The sequence below is a fragment of the Marmota marmota genome, unplaced genomic scaffold (assembly GCF_001458135.2).
Source record: "Marmota marmota marmota unplaced genomic scaffold, marMar, whole genome shotgun sequence".
Taxonomy (NCBI): domain Eukaryota; kingdom Metazoa; phylum Chordata; class Mammalia; order Rodentia; family Sciuridae; genus Marmota; species Marmota marmota.
Genome location: NW_026000229.1, coordinates 15750645 through 15768982, shown reverse-complemented (window position 1 = coordinate 15768982; position 18338 = coordinate 15750645). Strand labels below are relative to the sequence as shown.

General features: G+C 33.3%; 1 protein-coding gene across 10 annotated transcripts in view; it reads right to left on the bottom strand.

The window, feature by feature from the left end:
* Dennd4a (DENN domain containing 4A) overlaps window positions 1–18338 on the bottom strand; it is a 126204-nt gene that overhangs the window by 17455 nt on the left and 90411 nt on the right. For 6 of the 10 annotated variants that reach the window (XM_048793118.1, XM_048793117.1, XM_048793120.1 and 3 more), the window contains 7 exons: window positions 18075–18281; window positions 17860–17988; window positions 17464–17605; window positions 16576–16707; window positions 13361–13477; window positions 12368–12499; window positions 6180–7273 (listed from right to left, as the gene is read on the bottom strand). In XM_048793118.1, coding sequence (XP_048649075.1) covers window positions 6180–7273; window positions 12368–12499; window positions 13361–13477; window positions 16576–16707; window positions 17464–17605; window positions 17860–17988; window positions 18075–18281 — 1953 coding nt within the window. The remainder of the gene's footprint in view (window positions 1–6179; window positions 7274–12367; window positions 12500–13360; window positions 13478–16575; window positions 16708–17463; window positions 17606–17859; window positions 17989–18074; window positions 18282–18338) is intronic. The other 4 variants (XM_048793119.1, XM_015480518.2, XM_015480519.2 and 1 more) reach the window with 2 other exon arrangements.

Sequence of the window (18338 nt, the reverse complement as noted above, 5' to 3'; positions counted from 1 at the left end):
AACATCTTTCTTTGTACTTCAATGTCTAATCCATCTAAGGCTTTTTAAATTTATTTTTGTTCAATGTGAGGTAGGAATCTGACTTTCCCCCAAATGGACAGCTAATTATCCCAACAAAAATATTCTCATTCCCAACTGGTTTGATAACTTTTGTTATCTCATATTCCATTCTATTTACATATAGTTTTTTTAGTTGTCGTTTACACAATACCTTTAATTAATTAATTAATTAATTTAAATGTGGCGCCGAGGATCGAACCCAGGGCCTCGCACTTGCTAGGCAAGCACTCTACTGCTGAGCCACAACCCCAGCCCCCTACATATAGTTTTTGTTTCTGGCCTTTCCTCCATTCCATGGCCCACTTATCATCTTTTGCATTAATTAAAACACATTTATTTATAGTTTAAGCATTTGTTTTGCTATTTTGGTGAGTAGTTCCACATTTTCTTTTCAAGATTGTCCCAATTAGTCTCATGATATTCTAGATAAATTCTATACCAGTGAAACATGGTTTGTTCAGTTATCCTGGTATTTGGTTTGGTTGTTTTGTTTTGGAGGGTTATTTTCTTTTTCTTTTTGTATTTTAGTCAGACTACCCTTGGAATTTGGGAAAAACTGACACCTTTTCAATACTGGGTACACTATATACTTCACTAAAGTCTTATAGCTCTACTTATGTAGGCATTACACGTTTCAGTTTGGTTTTGCTTCTATACATTTTAGGCTTCTGTTATGGTAAATTAGCTTATATTTATTATTTTTTCACAGGCTGTCAAATACAGGGAAGTTATTTTTAAAATGTTTGTTTCTTGCTATCTTACTGATTGAAAGTTTTTTCAATGGTAGCAGATAATCTCTCTTGATAATACTGAGTTTATTAATTCTTTTGCAATATTTTTTTTTCTTTTCTCTCATCTTCTGGTATTGTTAGAAGATCCAGAATACTGATAAATCTGACAGGCGTTAGCATGTTTTCTTGCCTTGATCCTGCTTTTAAAATGAATAATGATAATGTTTTATTGTTAATATGGTACACAATTTGATTTTTGGTACTCTATTAAGCTAACTTAAGTTATAAATAGTTTAATTTGATTAGTGTACCATGTGCACTTGAAAAGAATATGCATTCTGTACTCATTGAACATATATTCTAAAAATGTCAATTATGTTATGGTAGCTGATTGTTCAGATCTGTCTTGAGCAGTTTTTGTTAGCTGTTCCAATAGCTGAAGAGAGGTCTTAAAATCTATTAAAATTTTAGAACTCCCTTGAATTTTGTCAATTTTTGTGTCATTATTTCACGGTCCAATGATTTGGTGCATATCCATGGATAACTGTTGTGTCTTCATAGTGACTTGTGCCTTATCATTACAAAATATTGTTCTTTGTCTCTAGTAATACTCTTAAAGTTTATTTTCTCTTCTATTAAAACAGTCACTAAAGCTTCTTACAATTACTATTTGCAATGTATAGTTTTTTGCCTTCCATTCACTTTGAACAAAACTGTTTCTTTATACTTAAGAGTGTTATTTCTGGTAGGCAACAGGGTCCTGTAATACAAATTTTGTCAATTTCTGCCTCTTAACTGAGGTTGTCAGACAAATATCACTTAATTATCGATATGGATTTATTGATAGGGACTGTATTTTGGTCTATTATTTCTCTGTTCTTCTTTTCCTGTCTTCTTTCAGTATTCTTATCAGCTTTTTGGCTATATCTTATTTTTACGCAACTGCACTAGGGAATACAAACACGTAATCATTTGCAGTCTACTAGAGTTTTAGTATTGTAACATATGATAACATAACTATAATAAAGATCAGTGGAGTAAGTCTCTTCACTCCTGTTAAACATCCAAGTTTGAGATAATATTATAATATTATATTTTATGAGATATTATAATTTGTGTTAGATAATTACAAGTATTTTTAAGATATTTCAGAGGCCAAAGAAATAGTCTTTTATATGAGGCAACTATTTACATTTATTTTGCTCTTCCTTCATTCCTGAAGATCCAGTTTTCTTTCTAGCATTTCTTCAGCCTGAAGAATCTCCTTTGGCACATCTTACGCAGCATGTCTGCTGCCCATGAATTCTTTTCCTTTATCGGAAAATGTCTTTTACCTTTACCCCTAAAGAATATTTTCACTGAACATAAAATTCTGGGTTCACAGAACTTCTCTTTCAGAATGTTAAAGATGTGATTTCCCATTAAATTCTTTCCCCCACAGATTATGATAAAAATGCATGGTTATTCAAATCTTCATTCTTCTATAGGTAATGTATAATTTTTCTTTAACAACTTTCAAGATTTCTTAACAGATGGACAACTTTGGTGTTTATTAATTTGCTTATTATGTGTACAGGTATGGTTTACTTTGAATTTATCCTTTCTGTATTTTGTTGAGTCTATCCTATCTGTAAATCTGTCTTTTTCCAAATTTGGAGGGTTTCAATTATTACTTCTTCAAATATATTTTTTGCCACAATCACTTTATTCAATCCTTTCAAACTCCAATTACATGCATGTTATTTATACCTTTTGATATTGTCCCACAAGTTCCTGAGGCTCTGTTCCTTTTTTTTTTTTTTTTTTTTAAGAAGTCTTTTTGCTTTCTTGGTTCTGCGAATTAGGTAATCTCTGTTACTCAGCTTTTAAGTTTACTGACTCTTTGCTGTCATCTCCATTTTGCTACTGAACCTATCCAATGAGTTTGTTTCAGACTTTGTATCTCAAAGATTTTAAGTTTCTATTTCTTGCTGAGAATTCCTTTATTTTCATTTATTTCATTTTTTTAAATGCTTCACATATAGGAAATACAGTGAAATCAATCTGCCTGAACTTTCCTATGTACATATATGAAAATACCACAGTGAATCTCAATACTAAGTACATCCATAAGACTGGGATCCTAAATAGAATAAAATATATTGCATGCTTATATCAGTATATCAAAATAGATTCCACTGTAATATATAACTAAAAAAAATAAAAAATACTTCATGGAATCTAGTTATAATAGCTGCTTTAAAATTTCTGATTAATTCTGACATCTGGATCATCTTAGGATTGTCTTTCCTTTGAGAATTGGTCATGTTTTTCTAGTTATTTTGTGTGTATGTACATGTGTGTGGTGCCAGGGACTGAACCCATGGCCTTGCATATGCTAGGCAAGCATTTTACCACTGAGCTACAGCCCCAGCCCTTTCAAATATTTCATATCAAATACTTTTTATTTTATATTGGATAATGTGAATGTTAGGTTGTGTAGTATGGATACTGTTATTGTACTGGCGATGTTTTAACATATAATCAACTGAATTACTTTCTGAGTGTGTTTTTTGTAGGCAGTCGTTTAATTCCTAATTAATTTCTGTAATAAGTCTTGTCTTTGCTTGTTTGCATCCTGTTCCATGTATGTGTAACTCAAAGAGTTAGGATGAGACTTGCGTGAGGTTCTCATCCAACTCTTGATTCCACAGAGCCCTTTTTCCTTCCTCTATCAGAAAATCTGAGTTTCTTTTGAAATTTTAGCTGTTAGAATTGCTATGGTACACTGTGATTGCTCTTGGTGTAAGGAGGCATGAGAGAAGAAAATGGGAAACTTACCTCTGTGTGGGTCCCTCCACAGAATCTGCCAGCTCATTTTTCTTTTAGAATTCTTAGATAGTTATTTTTTATTTTTCATATCTTTTTAGTTGTAGATGGAAACAATATCTTTATTTTATTTATTTATTTTTACTTGGTGCTGAGGCTTGAATCCAGGGCCTCACGTGTGGTAGGCAAGCACTCTACCACTGAGCTATAACCCAAGTCCCAGTTATTTATTTTTTACATATTTTGTCTGGAGTTTTTAGTTGTAATAATTAGAGGGAATGGGTTATGATGGCCTTGTGTTACCCCAGTGGAACCAGAACTCTCACCATAAAACTTCTGAAAAATATTTTGCTAAGTATAGTTAAACAGGTTGGCAGTGATTTTCTTTTAGCATCTTAAAGGCATCTTACCAGTGTCTTCCAACATCATAGTTTCTGTTCTGAAGACAACTATTCATTTCCTAGTGTTGCTCCTTTGAAGGCAATTTATCTTTTTTCTCTAGTACCTTTTAAGATTTTTCCTTTGTATTTCATCTTTATTTTAACAATATATAACTACGTATGGTCTTCTTTGTATTTATTCTGCTTGGCATTTGCAGAAATTCTTAAATTTGTGAATTGGTATCTTCCATTTTTGGAAATTTCTTGGCAATTAGGTGTTGGGGGTGGACAGTGCATTGAGGATTGAACCAGAGATGCTCTGCCACTGAGCTACATCCCCAATCCTTTCTACTTTTTACTTATTCATTTATTTATTTTAGGTCCTGGGGATTGAACCCAGGGGCACTTAAACACTAAGCCACATCCCTATCCCCTTTTAAAATTTTATTTAGAGACAGCCTCTCACTGAGTTGCTTAGGGCCTTGCTAAGTTGCTAATGCTGGCGTTGAACTTGCGATCCTCCAGCCTCAGCCTCCTGAGTCATTGGGATTATAGGCATGTGCCACTGAGCCTGGCTCTATTTTTTGAGACAGAATCTCACTAAATTCCTAAGATTGGCCTAGAACTTGTAATCCTCCTGCCTCAGCCTCCCAAATCACTGGGATTATAGGCATTTGTCGTCTTGTCCAGTGCAACTGGCTTTTAAAGTATTTGTTAGATCCCATTCTCTTTCTTTGTAACTCAATCACACGAATGTTAAATATTTTTAATGACTCCCCCCACCCCCAATTCTGCTGTATTTTCTATTTTTTCTCTGTACGTCCAGTGTGGATATTTCCTAATTACACCCCTCCCAATTTGTTTACTAGCCTTTCTGTGTTTTATCTGCTGTTATATCTCCCACATCTTTAATATATTTTTCAGCTCTACAATTTACATCTGATCCTTTTAAAACAGATTTTAATTATCTGGTGAAATTTTCCATCTTTGCAGCCATTTTTTATGTGTTTTCCTCTATTGTGAATATCTTATAATTATTTCACAGACCCTTTCTCATTCAAGTATCTGGATCATCCGAGGTTCTGTTGTCATTATCTGTTTTTCTTCTGGTTTCTAGCCATAGTCCTGTCTCTTGGCATAACTACCTTTCATTGAATGTCAGATACTGCATATAAAAAACTATAAAAACTGTAGATGTTTAATTCTTTCAGAAAGAGCACACTCTTTCCTCTGCCACCTAAAGACTATTTTAATCTAATCACAGAGTTGAGCAGGAGTCAAGTCTAGGTTGCAGTTTGGGTCCAGCTCAGTCTATCCATAGCTTACCAGTGCCCCTGAGGGACAGCTCTGTAGCACTGATGACCTGAAATAGTCACCAAAGCTTCTTCCCTTGGCAGCTCATCAGTACTAGTTATTATGTTCCCAGAACCATGCAGGGAACTCTATTTTTCAGATGCTTTCTGTTTACCTATCTTATGTAATATCAGTATTTGGAAAATGTCTTAAAGGAAAAAAACCTTCTGTGTATTTGAGGTCCCTCAAGTCTTCTGTTTTACTCACCCATTCCCCATCCCTTTCCCACAGTTCTCTGATAAGGCAAAGCCTGGGGCTAGAACTCATTCTCTGTGCTTATAATTAGCAAATGCCTTCTGGGAAAAAGTGGCTATAGAATTTCAGCTCCTCTCTGCAACTCTCTCTCTATAATCTTGCCTCTCTTTTCTATAGTTGCTTTATAAGTTCTCTGATGATTGTAAACAGAAACTTTCTGTACTTCATCTAGATTTTTTGCTCTTGGGAGGTTATGTAGATTTATCATAAGTTATACCATCCTAAAAAGAAGGAGAAATTATATGTCTGGCTGGTAATTTTTGAAGGCATATTGGATACTGACTGAAAAAATGATGTACTTTGAGGGAAATATTTAAACTCAGTCAGTATTTATATTTAACACAAATTTCTTACTCTAGCTACATATCACTTTCTTTCAAAAGTGAATTATAAACATAACCTTCATCTTCTTTCTTTTTGAAGCTATTTCAGCTCAAATTCTGACACCTAACAAAACTTTTACATCCCATGAGTCCTTTTTATAAAGCTGTGTGTAAACAGAATGATTAAAACACATTTGTACAACGAGAAGGCTTTCATTTGTAGTGGTGGGTATATGAAAGTAAAAGGAGTAAATGCCAACAAAACTTACCTTAGAGGACGTGGTATACATGGTGAATCTTGAGTACCACTTGCTTGCTTTCTCTGCAACTCCTTTGCCAGCAGTGAACATACTGTGTCTTATAACATCTAGTTTAGGTACTAGTAGTGTATCTAAGTTAAATGAAGGTGATGAATGAGTTAATGTATTTTGAGATTCTTCCCTAAATGGGCAAGTAGGTGAGAAGGCTGGAGAAGACCAGAGTCTATCCCGTGGTCTCTCCTCGCTTTTTGTGTAACTTTTAGATTTGGTAAGTCTCACTGGCCTAGGAGAATTAGGAGGCAGGCTAGATCTTCTGCATGCCTTGACCAGTGTTGGACTTTTCTTACTGGTTGACTTATCATCACATGCCCGCTGTAAATCAATGCTTGGTGTACGACTTGTCAAAGGACTGCTCATGTTATTCATATACATCACAATTTCTTCAGCTAAATCACGCCGAGCAGATGGTGTTGAAATGCTTTTGCTATCATCTTCATCCTCCTCCTCTTCTTTGTGCTGTTCCGTCTCAGCAACCAAAAGAGAGAGGGGATCAAATCCTGTTACAACATCAGTTTTCTCAGAAGGTTTTACTGAAAAGCTACTGTTCATACGTTGAATTCTCTTGGGATTTTGCGCAGTAATGTATCCCACTTTTGATCCATCTGTTTCATTGTCTAAATCTTCTAAGTCAAAAATAACAGGGGAATCCACTTTATCTGTCAAACAGTTAGAACCATCAAAAGGTGTATCATCATCACTGGATTCCTTTTCTAGACTGTCCCTTTTTGATCTTAAAGATGGCTTTCCAATATCAAGACTATTTGGTCTTGTACTTTTTGAGATAACATTTGAAAGAATTTTTGCATCAGCTCCTAATTTTTCAACTATATTTCCAGTGTTTGCTTCTTGATTAATTCTATTCAGCATTAATCCCATCAGTACCCCTCCACTAAGATTACAATTTCTATTTCCCCAGGCCATTTGCTGCTCCAAATCAGGTTCATTGTCACTTTTATGTCTTTTCCTGAAACATCTACTTTGAATGTTTCCGGTTTCATTTGTATCCTCAACAGATGACATTAAGACCAGCTCAGGTGTGCTTTCTATAAAACAAGAAAAGTGCTTTTAATCAGGAAAATGTAATGTGCAAATACAAGTCATCTTAAATATTTTAAATTCTAGATAGTAGCAGGTACTCATGATCTGCCTATTATTTGACAGACATCATATTAGGTACATTACTTATATCATCTATTAAAAAACAGTCCAACATTTTTATGTGTTGAGAAAAAAAGAAAAGAAAAATTAATTACTTAGCCCAAAGTTACCCAATCCTTAAATGGTACAACTGGGATTCAAATTCAGATTTGTCTAAATGTAAGTGGTATGTTCTAGACATTAATATTTATGTTTTATAAATTTTATTTACATTAATTTTAATGAATTGATTAAATAGCAATGGTTATACAATTGTGATTGTGCTCAATGATCTTGAGATTCTGAGGCTTCTGCTCATTAAAATGAAAAACAAACTCCAAAACACCAAACCAATATAAGGTAGCTATGTTAAATTTATTCATAAATAAAAATTTATTTTAAAATCTCCAAATCCTTATGAATATAGATGTGAATAATTTTACCTTTTCTTAACATACTGATTGTAAGTTCATACCAGTCAAATGTAAATGGCCCTTTGACATTATTCAGAAATACTGTCTACCGCTTTCTACCAAATTACTTAGATAACAATGTTGAATGCAGAAATCTAGGTTTCCAATCACCTAAATTGTTCTCATTATGTAGGAGTCTTATAAAAGTATTAATCTAGGTACAGTATTGTTAACTATTCTTTGCTTTATACAATTGAATCAGATCTCTATAACTAGGTAATTACCAAAATGTACCTTTTTTCTACTATATGATGCATGCAGGTAGCAGAACAGGGATAAATGGTAATACTACAGACCATAATATATATATATATACACATACATACACACACACACATATACACCTTTGTTTATTCATTTATGTGGAGCTGATGATCGAACCCAGTGCCTTAGATGTTAAGTGAGTGCTCTACCACTGAGCCACAACCCCAGCCTGAGACCATAAAATATTACAAACTATTATTTTTAAATAAGCATATGCCAATAACAAGAAAAATAGCATGTCAGAGAGGCAAAGTGTCCCCCTCCCCATATCAATTTATGGTTTAAGATTGAGGACTTAAACCAAAAAACTCTTTCTTGGGAAACCTTCTGCTTGACATGTTAAATATTATAGAAGACTTGGAGGAACCTTGTAACCTATAGATAATACTTTGTAATTGCATTTGAATAGATGTACAAGGGTCCTTTGTAAAGTCAGTCCTATGGCATGGCCTAAAGACAAAGATTAGGAGAGACTGGGAAATTACACCTTGAGCCAAATCTGGCCTGAGGTCTGTTTTTGTACAGTTTCATATGATCTTTACATCTGTAAAGAGCTGTAAAAATTATGAACATGCAAATTAGAATAGATAACAGACTATACAAGGCCCCATAGAGTATGCCCAATTCTAAATTTATATTCATGCTAAATTCTAGTAGACCAGGCTGGATTCTACATGCCTCTAACACAGTAGCTGTGAACTATTTAACTTCCTTGAGCCAGGTGGCTCTATAACCTAATTCTGGCCAGTGATGTTAAGGTGGCCCTTTCTGAAGGGTTTTGGAAGAACATTTTTTCTTGACCAAAGGGATAGAAGTAACCTCTTTCCCATTCTTATTGCCTTGAAAAGAGTGGCCATATTATAATCCTGGTTAAGTCAAGAAAACTGATGGCAAAGACTCTGAGGTGACATCTAGAATAATTGTTTGCTTTTGAATTTCTTTTCTTTTTTTTTAATATTGGGGAGAATTTTATTATATTCATTTTTAAATTTTTCTTTTTTAAAATTTGTTCTATTAGTTATACATGATAGTGAAATGCACTTTAATACATCATACATAAATGGAGCGTAAGTTCGCATTCTTCTGGTTGTACGTGATGTAGAACACACTGGTCATGTAATCATATATGTATATAAGGTAATAACTTTGAATTTATTATTTGAGAAAAATAAACCTCAACTTGTAGAAGCCACTGTAAATTATATTTTCTAAGATTTAATGCTGAAAGTGCTCTAGTTAAGCTAGCCTTTTCTCTGAACACACTGTGACACAGGCTTTTACATATGGTTTCTTCTGCTCAGGATGCCCTCCCTCACATCTTCCTTTCCAACCTATATCCTTATTTATTTTCTATTCCTTTTTCAGGTCTAAGCTCAAAAATCATATTCTCAAGGAAGCTTTCCTTGACCAGTGTCCCCCCAAACAGAAGACACATCTATCATATGCTCTTATAGCAACTTACAATCCTCTTTATAGTATTTAATACTATACTCCCAACTGCTTCCTCCATGAAGGCAGGGACTACATTTTTTGTTGCTTACCATATTCCCAGCAGCACCTGGCATATGGTAGCATATAGCAGGAACTCAAAAAATTTTTACTGACTGAAAACTGTGGCCATTACATCAACTCAGAATATGACAAATTATAATACATTATAATATGACATATTTTAGTATGAGTAACTAAAAACAAAGTGTTAAAGCATACTAAAACCAGAATTTGAATATAGAGGAATATTTCAAGTTAAACTTTCCTGTGATTGAACTCTCATCAGTTCAATATACCTTTATCAAAGCATCAAATTCTCAAGATAATAAAGAGAGAACTGTAAGGTGATGATTTTATTTCAATATCCAATCTCCTTGTTTATTCTACTCCTGTATCGTTTAGAAGCTGTTTTGGCTATATATACTTAGTATTTATACACACACACAGCCAATGATATAAACAAAATATCCATATATTTGTTCTGAATTCTAGTATATGCTAGTATATTTTAAGAGAAAAATGTTATTGAAAAATAAGAATTTCTGGGGGCTGGGGATGTGGCTCAAGCGGTAGCGCGCTCGCCTGGCATGCGTGCGGCCCGGGTTCGATCCTCAGCACCACATACAAACAAAGATGTTGTATCCGCTGAAAACTACAAAATAAATATTAAAAAATTAAAAAAAAAATAAGAATTTCTGTAAGTCCATATATAAGTCTTTGGCAGTAGTGATAAACCCATAGCACTTAACAGATGGGAATGTTTTAAAGCCAAAAATATGAAGAATAAACTAACAATTCTAATTCACGCTAACGAAATTCATTACAGGCTTTTATAAAATTGACTTGTTAAACATTAGAGAATTGAATGCCAGTGATCAGTTAGTTATTTATTACTCTGGTAGAAAGTCAGGATGACTTGCAATCATTATTAAGTTCACAAAAGCAGATCCTAAGAAAAAACTAAGCATGAAAGCACAACAAAACAGGACCATCAAATGTCAGTTACTAAGGTTATAGTTATAAAATGGTTAGGAAAGACTAAATCGTTATAGGGTAATTCCATGATACCAATAACTTTTTTAAAGTTTATTACTTAAAAAGAAAATGTAAAGGGGCCTGGGGTTGTAGCTCAGCAGTAGAGCGCTTGCCTTGCATGCGTGAGGCCCTGGGTTAGATCCTCAGCACCACATAAAAATAAATAAATAAAAATAAAGATTTTGTGTCCATCTACAACTAAAAAAAAAAAAAAGGAAATGCAAAGTAAGATAATTAGAGGTCATCTAAATTTTTATTTGTTTGATAGTAGGACTCTACATTTTCTGAAAATAAGAATTAATAATAAAAAATAAAAAATAATTTTACTTTTTCAGACCAAGTGGTGCCTATCACAACTACACACCTGTACTGCTGAAGTGCAAAACCATCTGGACAATATATAAATGATGAGCATTTATATGGCTGTGTTACAACAAATATTCATTTAAGAACATTGAACTTTGAATTTCGAATAATTTTTTTTTAAATATTTTTTTTTAAAGAGAGAGTGGGGGAGGGAGGGGCAGGGAGGGAGAGGGAGAGAGAGAGAGAGAGAGAGAGAGAGAGAGAGAATTTTTTTTAATATTTATTTTTTAGTTCTCGGCGGACACAACATCTTTGTTTGTATGTGGTGCTGAGGATCGAACCCGGGCCACACGCACGCCAGGCGAGCGTGCTACCGCTTGAGCCACATCCCCAGCCCTGAATTTCGAATAATTTGTGTGTCACATAATATTTTCTTTTGATTTTTTTCTTAAGCATTAAAAAAACATAAAAACCACTGCTAGCTTTGTGGGACAGAACAAAAATAGGATGCTGGCCAAATCTGGGCTACTGTCTACCCACCCTTGAGTTAGAGAGGCATTTTTAACTATGTTAGAAAAACAGATGGAAAAATAAACATCATTATAAGGCCATACATAAAGATATTTCAGTATAAGTTCTTCAATATTCCTCAGATTATAACATGCTGGAAAAGTGAGTTAATACCAAAATTTTTAAATTATGTATCAGACTAGAAGCTCTCAATCTTACATTCATTTAACCACTGCAAAATAGTCTGGTGAAAAATTCAAGAAGACAAGTATGATCCTGGATTTTAATCTGACTTTTCCATTAACTACTGATAATTTATGTGAACTGCCAATGTCAGATTATAACTCAATTTTCTCATTTTTAAATTAGTGCTAATTGTTGTGGATTTAAAAAAAATCAATAAAACTAAAAAAAAATTCGTGCTAATATCCTCTCCCACTAATTTAAGTATTGCTCTATTAATAAATAAAAAATAGTATATAAAAACACCTTGAAAAGAAAAAAAAATGGGTATTATCACCTAAACTATCTGAAGGACTACCCTTTTTCCTCTGAAAACCCAGAAACAGTATGTAGACTAAAGAATCATATGCCTTATTTAAAAATTGGCTAGCTATAGATTACCTCAAACTTATTACCTCTCTTGCTCCCACACTTTCCCCTTCTAAAAAGTCCCAACAGCCCAAATTCAAAAGTCAGTCTACAAGTTTAATATGTGTCCCTATACTCAGTAATAATGAAAGCTTGAATAAAGTATGTTATAAAATATAAAACTCTACCTACTAAGTAAGCTATACCATGAGAGGCTGCACAAATATATTTTTAAAAAACTGGAGAATTAAGACTTCTTTACAAATAAAGATTCACTATCCACATAGATACAATTCATTTTGCACAAAAAAATGTATATTTTAAACTCACCTGTGCTTTCTCCTGATACTTTAACAGCACTGTTGTCACTTGTACCATTGAGGCGGACTATACTGGAAGAACTTTGATAACTGAGCTTAGGAAGGCAATCAGTACTTCCTTTTGCACTCTCATTCTCTGATACTACAAAGATGAAAATGAAAACACTAATGAAATGGAATCTATATAGATTGGAGGAGGCAAAAAGAGAAGTAGCTTTTCGTCTTCAATTTCTATTGAAAACCAATGAGAATATATTGGAAACCTCTCTATATATTTGTCAACCATGAATAAGTCATCCCATTATTTGAGACCTCAAAGTGTGAATATAATTACTAAGTACTGGTCATGCATGAGGTTTATGTGCAAATTTTATACTTCTTCTTTAGTTGTAGAAGAGACATTTTGGTGGGCAAAAAAAAAAAAAAACTATATTTACCCAAATATAGTTATAGTCCAGTAGTCACAGTCCATTAGCAAATTTTATTTATTTATTTATTTATTTATTTTAATTTTTTATTGTGGGTTGTTCAAAACATTACAAATTTCTTGACATATCATATTCGACACTTTGATTCAAGTGGGTTATGAACTCCCACCTTCACCCCATACACAGATTGCAGAATCACATCAGTTACACATCCATTGATTTACAAATTGCCATACTAGTGTCTGTTGCATTAGCAAATTTTAAATAAAATTATTATAATACCTCAGAAAAGGGTCTCTGTTTCAAGAAAATTTTCTACACAGTAAGACTGTCTTATGGTATATAGCATTCATTCTAACAGTATTTGATTAAAGAATGTTTTGTCACTAAGACTATACATCTTACATTGGAAGCATTTGTATGAAACTATCAGATGGTAAAGAGGACTTACTGGAGAAGAAAAGCAATTCATGGGAAAATGGAAAGCAAAACTAGCGTTTATACTTAAAATAACTTGTATTTTTATAAATATAAGTTCACAATTTTATGCAATATCAACTTAAAACAATACCTACAAGAACTAGAGTCACTCCCTTTTTTATCTTTTTCTTCTTGAATGTCCTCAGTAGATGTATACCCTCTTGTAACTTCATCCTTAGACAATGAATTATATCCAAGATCAGACTGACCACCTGGGGAAAAAATTAAACAACATGCTATTATGTTGTTTCATCATAATGACTTTAGTGAAAGCAATTGGAATTAGGAGCAACATATTAATTAGTGTTTGGATTCACTTATAGAAAATTGTCTAGACAACTTCAAATAGAAAACATTATTTTGTTAGCTACCCCTCCCCAAACCTCATTAATGTAACAGAGATGATCTCAAAATAATTTACTTCTGGCTCCATACTGCAGTCAAAAGGAACTGTACATTCATACTATTATGTGAGCAGACACAGACAAGTCAGATAATTTTTACACAAGTCCATGACCTTTCTCGCTGAAAGTCTGAGCTGCAACTAAGACATGGAACTTGTCGCTGGAGGTCTCATTGTGTATATGGTGGAAAATCTACAGGAAATTCATAACAACATTCACACATACTTCTCTGAAGCTGCATGTCTAATGATTTTACCAAAAGTATTGCTTATTTAAATTTATTGACAAGCAATTAACTTTTCTCAAAATTCAACTGAATAATTATGGAACTACATATGAATGCAAATCCATAGGAATAAGAAACAAAATTAGTGTTAAAAGTTATTAAGAAAAACAAAAGTTACATTGACTTAAGAAAACTTCTAATACATTGTTTTCTTAACTAGGCTTTCTATCATTTTTAGAAAACTGTTACCATGAAATCAGCATCAAAAAATAAGGTTCTGGGGCTGGGGATGTGGCTCAGTGGTAGCGCACTTGCCTAGCTTGTATGAGGCACTGGGTTCAATTCTCAGCACTGCATACAAATAAATACAAATAAAGGTCCATCAAAAACTAAAAAATAATAAAACAAAAAGATAAGGTTCTGAATCTTAGGAGATGTGTGATTTTAAGAAACCCCTTTAGCTCTTTTGTTTGAATTTAGGTTCCCAGATTAAAAAAAAAAAAAAAGGCTATCATGATTATGCAAGACTGAAAATAAAATGGTTTATAAACTTGTAAAGAAATCTAATACTTGAGACAATCTTGATGAAAACCATGCTTTTATTAGGTACTGTACTATTGTTGGTTGCTTTTGTTTTTGGGGGGTTGGTTTTTGCTGTCAGGGATTTAACTCAGGGGTGCTTTACAAGTAAACCACATCCCCAACCCTTTTTATTTATTTATTGGGGTACTGGGCACTCAACCACTGAGCCACATCCCCAGCCCTATTTTGTATTTTATTTAGAGACAGGGCCTCACTGAGTTGTTTAGTGCCTCGATTCTGCTGATGCTGGCTTTGAACTTGAGATCCTCCTGCCTCATCCCAAGCCACTGAGGTTACAGGCATGTGTCACCGCGCCCGGCCTATTTTTAATTTTTGAGACAGGGTCTTACTAAATTGTGTAGGGATTCACTAAGTTGCTGAGGCTGGCTTCGAACTTGGATGCTCTTAACTCAAGTCTCCCGAGGAACGGGGATTACAGGCATGAGCCACCATGCCTGGCTCTGGTTCTGTACTATTTTTTTAAATAACTTTATTTTATTTGTTTTTATTTTTTTATGTGGTGCTGAGGATCAAACCTAGTGCCTCACACATCCCAGGCAGGTACTCCACCATTGAGCCACAACCCCAGCCCTGGTTCTGTACTGTTTTAAGACAGCTTTTTGCAAAAGCCATAGTTAAAATTAAAGAGGTATCTCTTCATTTTTTTTTTTAAATGAGATAATGCCCAAGGATGGTCCCTATAATAACTAAATTCCACATTCCATATGGTATGACTAAGAAATAACATCAGCCAAAGAAGAATTATTATGAATATTATGCTTCACCACAATCAGCTTACTATCAGTTGATTAAGTGCTTATCAGCTACTAAAAGTAGATATAAAAGGAGGCAGACCAAAATAATGTTGCAATCTGTAGAGACAGAAGCCTTCATATTTTATTAGTAATGCTTCAATATTTAAAGTAACTGTCCATTATGAGCTTGTGCTTATACTATATTAAAGAGTCCCATGTAAGCCAGGTGCTGTGGCACCTTGTAAACCTAGTAACAGGGAGGCTGAGGCAGGAAGATCACAAGTTTGAGTCCAGCTTTGGCAACTTAATGAGCTCTGTCTTAAAACAAAAAATAAAAATGGCTAGGGGTACAGCTCAGTGATAAAGCACCCTTGTAAAATCACTAGTACTTCCCTCCCCCAAAAGTTATATAATTTTAAAAAAGAAGTGTAATTGATCTTATTTATTTTTTTATTTATATGCAGTGCTGAGAATCAAACCCAGTGCCTCACACATGCTAGGCAAAGGCTCTACCATTGAGCCACAACTCCAGCCCCAAAAGTCATGTAATTTTTTGAAGTGTAATAATAAAAAATCAGAATAATGCAAATAATTCATTTTTAAGTTCATCAGTTTTAACAGAAAATGTTTATGTGTGTGTATAAATTTCATATTTCAATGAAACTAATGCTACCTTCAGTGAGAGAATGCTGTTTTTTATATTTAAAATTATTATAACTTTGTGTTTTAAATTGAAAAAATATAATGGTTTAAGACTCAGAAGAAGTTATAAAACTAGTACAGTATAGCGAATTACTAGGGGTACTTTTACCTAGTTTTCCCCAATAATACCTTATACATCCATACAACAATGTTAAAACCAGGAAGTTGACATTGGTACAACATCATTAACTCAGAAACAGAACTTGACGTCTCTTTAAAAAAAAAAACTAACAATATTTTCATAATTACAAAGAATTTATCCAAGAAAAGTACATAGTAAGGAGTTGGGGGTATAGTTTGGTGGTGGAGCAACTGCCTAGGATGTGCAAAGCCCCAGGTGGTTTAATCCCCAAAACTGGGAAAAAAAAAAAAAGATAGGAAGAGATCTGTGGCTACCCATAGTTAATTGGATACTGAATTATCATGTAGTAAATACTTAATAAAGAACTTTATAATCCTTCAAATAAAGAATAAATAAAATTGCATATAATTATTAAATTTAATATAAAATCAAGTACCTAATATAAAATTAAATAGTGACAGTTAAACACATCACTAAAAATAAAAATTTTTAAAATATAGGCTAGCAGCTCTAATTTTAAAATGTACTGTAATAAATGTATACATAAGCACACACGAACCTGTACTAGATCTATCATCAGTAGCATATACTTTGATTAAACCCGTATTAAAAGATGCCTGCTCCACAGTGTGTGTCCCATGACCACTATCCATGCTGCCATGACTAACAGCATCCAGGTCACTGCCATCTGCTTAAGAACACAATTTAATAGCATTTTACTACTCAAGGAGATACCAAAAATACACATTAGAGTTTGCTGTTCAAACTAAAAATTTACTAATGTAATAACAACATTAAAAGTACCATATAACCAGCATACAACTATAATAAAGAAGCATACTGTGAATTATGAATGAATGCTAAAACAAAGACCCTCAAAGGTTGATACATTTAACAAGTAAGGGGAAAAAAAAAGTGAAATGTGGTGTTTTTTAAATGGGAAGAGTTCTCCAATACAGGTTTAAGATTCCCCAATCCAAAACCCTGAAATCCAAAACTTTTGGGGTATTGACAGGACACCACAAGTGGAAAATTCCACAACTGATCTGATATGATAGATCACAATCAAAAAGTAGGCCCACAAAATACTGTATAAAGTTACCTTCAGGCTATATATATAAGGTATATAAACATGTATGTTTATGTTAAGAAACACAAATTAATTTCATATTTAGAAATGGATCCCATCTCAAAGGTATTTCATATACATATATATGTAAATATTCCAAAATCCAAAAAAAGTATCAAATCTCAAAACACTTCCAGTCCTAAGCACTGTGGATAAAGGTTAGTCAACTTGTATGTGAATATGTTTAATGGCAATATAAACCCAAAAATATTCAATATTTTTAAAGTATTCAATATTTCTAAAAATATAAAATATAACTATTCAATTAATTTTTAAGAAAAAGTAAAATATATACATTCCTTAAGAACCTTTAATTACCTGAGAGAGTTGTTTGTGATAAGTGGGCATGTTTCTTTAAAGCTCTTTTGAACTGTGCTACTCCTAAAATAACATTTCTTACTTTTGTCCAAAGAAAATAGCCACTACGACTTCTTGAAGGCCAGGTACTTTCCAAAACAGCCTATTCATTCAACAAAATAAAATAATTAGTAAGATAATATTTATAATTGAACATACATTGGCTTTAGAATCCAGCAAAAGAATATTAAAGTAGATTGTATAACATGAAGAATAACAAAAATTGCTTCATTGAGACAATTATTTTGGAAATTCTAAAATAAATGCCAAATAACCCCCTGCATCAATTATTTCTGCAATTAAATTAAGGTCTTATGATTACAAAAACAATTTTCTCCATTAAATCAAAATGATTACCTTATTATAGTAACCATAAGTAATTGCATTGGGATCAATACCAGCTTTCTGCATTTCAAAAAGCACTCGAACAGCAAGCACAGGCTGATCATACTGTCCACAGAGCTGCATAAGAATGCGGTAGCACACCTGAAACACAAGGTAAAAAGTGTATAAAAACAAAGATACTTATGTACCTAAATCTAGAATAATGTATTTTAAAGACTAATTGATACCTCATCAGGTGGATCCATCTTCTTCAAATGCATTTTTTTTAGCACATCATATGCTGTTTTCAGAGCCCTGACTTTGGAATGACACACTTTCACATAAGCTGGCAGACAAATAAACCACAGTCCATAACAGTGTCGTAGTAAACACCGAGACCACATCTGAGGGATAGAAGAATACCTCTTGGCAATTTTATGGGCTGATTTAATTTCCTAGGAAAAAATGCAAAAAGTCTCATAAAAATTAAATTCTCAGACATCATTCTTGAA